The 6,979-nt window shown below is 38.7% G+C and overlaps 1 protein-coding gene across 1 annotated transcript; it reads right to left on the reverse strand.

Annotated features, from left to right (window-relative positions):
- Nucleotides 1-1,638: 1,638 nt before the first annotated feature.
- LOC105364529 (acyl-CoA-binding protein homolog) lies at nt 1,639-2,858 on the reverse strand. The gene is made up of 3 exons (XM_011502465.1): nt 2,739-2,858; nt 2,116-2,230; nt 1,639-1,998 (listed from the first exon to the last, which is right to left on the reverse strand). The coding sequence occupies exons 1-3, from the start codon at nt 2,841-2,843 to the stop codon at nt 1,850-1,852; spliced, it is 369 nt and encodes a 122-aa protein (XP_011500767.1). The 5' UTR covers nt 2,844-2,858; the 3' UTR covers nt 1,639-1,849.
- Nucleotides 2,859-6,979: the final 4,121 nt, after the last annotated feature.

The following is a 6,979-nucleotide window of genomic DNA, read 5'->3' on the forward strand; positions in this document are numbered from 1 at the left end:
ACGATTTCCATTAAGAATTAAAAATTCTTGGCGTAAAAGCACGTTAAAGCTTTAGAAAGCCTTATGTTAATTAATTGAATTATATTTTATACTTCACGATACCCATGAGTTGATCATTAAAAATTTGTTTTAAAAAAAAAACACAAACAAACAAACAAAAACAAACAAAAAACAACAACAAAAAAATCGTACGTTCTCATTTAAACCGAACTTACTTTTTTTCATTTCTTTTGGCTTAATTAAGCTTTCATAACGAAATCTTCATTGAATTAACTATCGCTGTCCCTTGATGATAAAGCAGTAAGTGAGAGTTAACTTCATGTAACAATGTATTTATCGGCAGAGCGATAATCCGTCGATTGCAGGATTTTAATTCTGTCGTACGACGAATGGTAAAAAAGGACGATATTTAGTCCTCGTTTAATATTTAAACACATGCGGTTATGTTACACGTTACTATTCATACCGACGAAACAAAATATTTTGAATGTACGAAGCGAGATAGAACGAGAGAAAGAGCGAGAGTGCGATAGGGAGAAAAAAAAATAAAAGTTCCAATGAACGTGGAAAGATGTGGGACTAGGTGGTGGAGGAAATTTTTGAGAATAAAAAAAAAACATAAGAATTGATGAAATAGATTTTAGCGGCTGTATAATGTATCGAATTGTTGTACTTTCGGCCCTTCTGCTTGATAATTCAATTTCCAGTTTTGAATAACGAAGGAGAAATTGAAGTGTACAGTGTCGTGCGCTCGTATATCACTATTTAGTGAATTATGATTTTGAGTCGTTCTGACGATGAGCGATTAAGGGGATAAAATTGTTGAATTAGCAGTGTAAGTCGAATCGATAGAAGCAAGTTAGCTTCAGAATTGACATATTTGTATGTTCCTTTTTTTTCTTTTCTTTTCTTTTCAAAGGAAGCTCAACATCTTTCGATTTAGAGCTAAATATATTTCATCTGGATTCGGCATTATCGTAAGGAAATAAATAATATTTCAACTCCTTCGGTTCACGACTATCTTACGTCAATATATTATAACATTATAAAGGTTCGAGAGATCGCCGTAGTAGAAAGAAAATTACCCAGCTCTTATGTGTCTCTTAAGTAATCAGTTTAATTAAGTTTTAATTTTATTTCGTTTTACTTGATTGTATTTACATTTTTTTTTTAGTTTTATTTTTTATGGCACATCACTGAATTTTAAACACAAAGTTAGAAAAGATTGAATGAGAGAGAGATGAAATGAATAAACAAATATCTAAGTAAATGTAGATCAAACGAGTAAATGCACACGTATTTCCTAGACCCTTTCTTTCCTTATTATTTAAGTTGTATCTCATTCTAGCCCCTTTTCCCTTTTAAGTAAAATAATTGCGTATGTGTATATAAAGATAAGGAACAGTGTTAAGCTTAAAATACATTATCATTCACTAAAAAAAAAAAAAAAAAAAAAAATTACGTCTTTTTTTCATTACCTTTTTTATTGTTTTTTTTTTAAAATAAATTCGCCCCCCCCCCCGCCCCTTACCGCCTACTCTTCCCATTAAACATGTTGGGGGTAAATCCGGTTAGCATACGTGCAGCAAAAACGTCTCCTGGAGCGCACGAGTCATAAGGAATATAAACTTTTATATAAAACATTTATTTCTCAAATACAAGTTTCGGCTCGTATATAATATAAGAAGTAGTCAAATTCAAACAATTAATAATATAATAAAATAAGCTGAACTCAATAATTGAGTATTTGCGCGTGATTGTAGCATGATGAATAATCTTATCCTAATGCAATTTGCAAATTCCGTGTGTCGCCGAGTATCCATCTCTCCAACCTACCGATCCTGCTGCTTTACGATTTTTTGCCAATCGTAGCGATCAGCGTCTGGACCTTATCCACGTACTGTCTCATCGCATCCAACCGACTGAGTCCGAGTTCCGACTTGCTGTGCCAATGGTCCCACTTGGCCTTACCCTGGAAGTCCAACATACCCGGCCTTGCTGAAATCCAATCGACCAATTAGCGACCCCCTCCATCAGTCATCCCACCCCTACCCCAAGTTCGCCACACAATCCCATTCGGACAACCCAAACGGAACCATATCATCCCCTACGTACGTATGTCGCAGTTTCCCACGGTGGCTTGCTTGTAAAGAGCGTAGAGTTCGAGCAGCTCGTCATCGCACGGCCTCGACGCCAATTCCTTCACATCCTTCGCTGCCTGCTCGAATTCCTGGGGGCATAAGCGACAAGTGCCGCGAGTTTTCAACTTCCTCCCCTCGTCAATAAAGAAGCGCCCGAGATTACCCGCTTAGCAACGATTTCTAATGGGGAGGGGGCGCCACTCTCGTCACGACACGACACCCCTACCCCCACCCCGCCCTATCGCTCAGCAGCCCGGCCGGCAAGTCGAGGTTAAGGAAGGTGCATTTTTGAGACTGAACGAGCGCGGACAATCAAGGAAGATACAGGGCATGCGATTAATAACGTCGACTCTCTCTCTCTCTCTCTCTCTCTCTCAAAATCTCCTCCTCTCGCCGGTCATTTTCGAGGGAACAGGTCGAATGGGTGGGCGCGAGCGCGGTCGCTAACACTCTTAGTCCGGGCCAACTACCGCTAACCCAACGCCACCTCCCCACGTTGCGGGCTTGTCCGGGGGTTCGGGGCACGTAACGGTGATGGTCGCTGAGGCAATGGGAAGGCGAGGTAAGTGCCGCTGACGCTGAAGCTGCCTGACTCACCTGGTCCAGCGACATTGCAGCGTGGCTCAAGACGCTATCAGTAGTATCTGCCGAGAGGTCGTTCGAATCAGTTCCGGCTGGTCGGTCGTGATGCACTAACTCCATGGCGGCGATGCGTCGCGCCGGTTCATACTACCGCCCCCGCCGCCGCCGCCGCCGCCGCCGCCGACGCCACCGCGATGAGCAGGGGGTGGGGTGGCATGGAGCAGCAGGGCCGGGGATGAGGTCGGACGAGGACGTGGGATTGTCTAATTAATTGTTGATTATCGGTGATTTTGGGAGGTTGATGGATGATAAGATGGCGATGAAGTTCCTTGATAAAGGAATAATTGTTCGTCTCTCAATCGCGTTAATGGCGTTTTTTAGTTTTAGTCGTGTAAACACACAAAATCGAGCGGATCACTGCTGCGGCGGCTACGGCAAAAAAAAAAACTCTCTGTGTCGTGTGTCGTTACCAAGATCGGGCGAAATTTAAATTGAATTCTTATATTTCAACGAGTCTTATGTCACGTCGATTTTAATCCACGTGTTATTTAGGAGAAGCGAGGAGTAATTTTACGTTACTTTAGCCCGTTTATATAACATAGAAATTTAATTTCCTATTGAAATTGTTATTATGGCTGAGCATATTTATTGTATTGTATTTCAACATTTATTTTATTTCACTTTTAATTTTTTCACTCTTTATTTGGGATAGAAAACTATATTTCTCATCACTATGATTCGATTTAGCGGTATAATAATGAATAATTATAGTATAATTAGTATTTTTCAATGTACTTTTCCAATGTAAATAATGATTAGATATGAAATTGTGAAAATGTGTTCTAGTGTCTACAGTGTTAAATGTCTTTTTTTCATTACGGTTAAATCTTTTTTTTTTTTTTTTTTTTTTTTTTTTTTTTTTTTGTTGTCTTTGCGTCTTTACAAACGCACACGCGCACACACTAGCGCAGGCATTAATTTCCAAGCTCCTATATGATAAATAGAACGGGTCTACTAAGATATATATATATATATATATATATATATATATATATAAACATATATCTATTCTTTAAAAAAATGTAAGTAAATTTGGCTGACTTAACGGTTAATTGTGGTTGGATTCGACATTATTCCAACCACTGTTAATTTTCTATTAAGAATGCAGCCTGAGGATAAGGATATGGGCTTTAGTAGTTTCGAATTGGTCCTCGTCCCTATTAATTGCTCAAGCCTCGATGATTAAGATAATTATTGTATTTAAGGCAAAATACTTGCTTAACGGATAACAAGTCATTATCATATCGACTATGGGGATGTTTATGATTATACGTTTAACAATGTCGCTCGTGTTATCGTACGTGCTAATGTCGATGCTTAGCGAGAATAATTCGTTGCAAATTTCTTTGGAGATAGCCTTTTAAAAAGTCATGAGATAAACTACTGATAATTCAAGTAAATGTGTCGATAAACTCGATAAATTCACGTCAAATGAGATAACGTTTGCTTGTCATTGCGTAAACTATGATATTTGAAATGTGCGCGCGTTCGTTAGCCCCAAGGAGCTCGGGAATGTTAGCGAATCGCTATAATTTTGCGGAATATGGGGGTGATTTTTAATAGATTTTCATCGAAATCCATTTGTTGTTCGAGCCGAGCAGAGGTAGCTTTTATCGCCGTGAAAGAACCGGATTTTCGAAAGAATTTTTAATATTTTTGTTGCGCCTCGGAATAGTTTTCGAACAAAAATTACTATAAATTTATCATAGGCGATAGGCATCGATCAGACGCATCCAGCAACCGAGGATTTTGCTCCTACGAGCTTTTCCGTTTTTCAATTTTTTATATTCCCCTGCGTACATCCATCCATATTTCACACGATATAATCTGAACAGAGATGGACTATGCCAACGTAAAGGTATTTCGATCAGCCGTTAGAGGCGTTTCCTGGTACCCAGGTGGCATTACATCCACGACCATAGATCGTCATATAAAAAATTTATATTTCTTGGTTGTATGCTTGGAGGAGAACCCCAACTCCGCCCATCTTTGCTTATCACTGGCAATCAACCACTACAAACAATCTCGTATTTATAGGGCTTTTCACATTATTTGCAAATTGCAAAACAAGTGCTGCGAGCTGATCGAGTCCTGTGCATTTTTATTTCAATATAATTTCATTAAGTCCGCTTCTGCCATGATAATTCTTAAATACAATGTAATTAATTATAATACTTTGCTATAGATGCGGTAAAATTTAATATTGAAGTTTTGGTTTTTGTTTGTGAGATAATATGGGAAAAGAATCGACGAAACTACATTTCCTTTCTAATTATTATTTTCTATTTAACTTTTAGGCTTTTTTTTTTTTTTTTTTTTTTTTTTTTTTTTTTTGTATTATTATTAATAATTGTTGCAGTTATTGGCAGCATAATGGCTTATATAATACACGTTTAAAGATAAATATTTCTAGGCTTTACAATTCTTGGGAATTGATTATAGATCTGTTTAGATAAATCGATATTTACATTGATAAGTGATTACGATTACTTCGATACATTTCCACAGGCAGGCATGCAAAATAAATAGTTTGAAAGTAATATCTATCGATAAATTATTACGGGAAGATCTGAAGATATCAGAATGCAATTCTTGAAAATTGATAAGAATCGCTTTCTCGGAAGACGGAATGGAACTCGTCTCTAACTTTTTCACGCGATGAAACACTCAAATTGAGAACTCTTATTAAAAATCTACAATTTATCAAGAATAAATATGGAAAATGATACTTTATGGATATTTATTCTCTTTTTTAATGCTTTCATCGTTTAACAATAAGTTATGGTGATAATAATACAATAATGACAACAACAACAACAATTACAAACAAAAAATAAAACATAATAATAACGATAATTTTGGTCTCAATGTATTGGATGAGCTATTGTTTTATTAAAAATATTTTCTCGTATGTAGCAAAGACGCTACTTCATCGATACTCTAATAATATGTTTTTTTTTTGCTTTACTCCGTTTATTCTCCTATAATATATATTAATTGTAAGAGGACAATGGGTAAAGAGACTTTGTATTTTGATGCATAAGCATATATTAAAATGTGTAATGCCTTAAGATTCGGCAATTTATTATCCTGAAATGTTTTATTTACGAGAACATCGATAAAAATACATCGCTAGGACTCATTAAGCGCCGATAGGGGATAGCGACACTTTGATTCGTCACTGCAAGCACCACTGTCGTATTTTCAAGGTATTGGTGTACGTTACGCAGGCAGGAAGGGTCGAGCAAGTTTTGGAAGGCGAGGTCGTGGGAAGCAGTGATGACACGATGATCGAACAGTCCCGGGCATTCGTCTTTATACTCATCCTTTGGCAAGATGTCGAACTCTGGAAATAACGTACCACGTGCGATCTCCCACACCTCATCGAAAGCTGCTAAGAAATACATTTACGAGCGCCCGTGGACGTTCGCCTTTCCGTCCAAGAGTTTGCGCATCCGAAGATCAAAAGTATCATCGTTTGTTGGTCTGCGAATATCCTGGAGCATCCGCAGAGTCGAATCCCACGGGGAGAACCGCAAGCTGGCACCTGCCTTCCATAAACCGTCATCTCTCTCTCTCTCTCTCTGTCTCTCTCTCTCTCTCTCTCTCTCTTTATCTCTCACTCTTTCTCACTAGATTATAGCGCATGCAATCGCGCCCCTTACTCGCTCGTTCTTTTACGTCGTCCTTTTCCGACTTGTCAATGCATCGTGTCACTCGTGCTCCTCTCTCGACCCCCTCACCCCACCGCCGCTGCCAAACAATCGTCCGAATATTACTAAAGTGTCCGAGTAGAACGGAGATCGATGATTTGGCGCTTTACACGCCAGGCTAACCAAAGGCAAAATCGAGGCTGCGGCGAATGAATGTACAAGCCATGGATAGGCACATTTGGTATTTGCAAACACGTGGCCGTCGTCGGGACTCTAAATTTGCGCGTTAGGCGCCATTGTCCCAGCACGTCTAATAATTCTTATTTCGCACGTAGTCGCTATTTCGATGAATTTTCGATTTTCACGCATGGCCTACCTTCGAGGGAGCTGAGATTTATCGACCTTCTCTCTCTCTCTCTCTCTCTCTCTCTCCCTCTCTCTCTCTCTCTCTCTCTTTCTATCTCGACCTCTCTACGCAGCTCACTCCCAAGTAAGTTATGAATTTATAAAGCTGTAATTGCTGATTTATGAGTGCAAGAGAGA

Source organism: Ceratosolen solmsi, unplaced genomic scaffold, assembly GCF_000503995.2.
Source record: "Ceratosolen solmsi marchali unplaced genomic scaffold, CerSol_1.0 scaffold39, whole genome shotgun sequence".
In the NCBI taxonomy this organism is placed as follows: domain Eukaryota; kingdom Metazoa; phylum Arthropoda; class Insecta; order Hymenoptera; family Agaonidae; genus Ceratosolen; species Ceratosolen solmsi.

What these genes read in the sequence shown, in the direction of transcription:
- LOC105364529 (XM_011502465.1), bottom strand. Translation starts at nt 2,843, where the DNA reads ATGGAGTTAGTGCATCACGACCGACCAGCCGGAACTGATTCGAACGAC. An exon ending in CTGCAATGTCGCTGGACCAG is followed by an intron (nt 2,231 to 2,738) that starts GTGAGTCAGGCA and finishes TTATGCCCCCAG; the next exon opens with GAATTCGAGCAGGCAGCGAA. An exon ending in CGTGGGAAACTGCGACATAC is followed by an intron (nt 1,999 to 2,115) that starts GTACGTAGGGGA and finishes ATTGGATTTCAG; the next exon opens with CAAGGCCGGGTATGTTGGAC.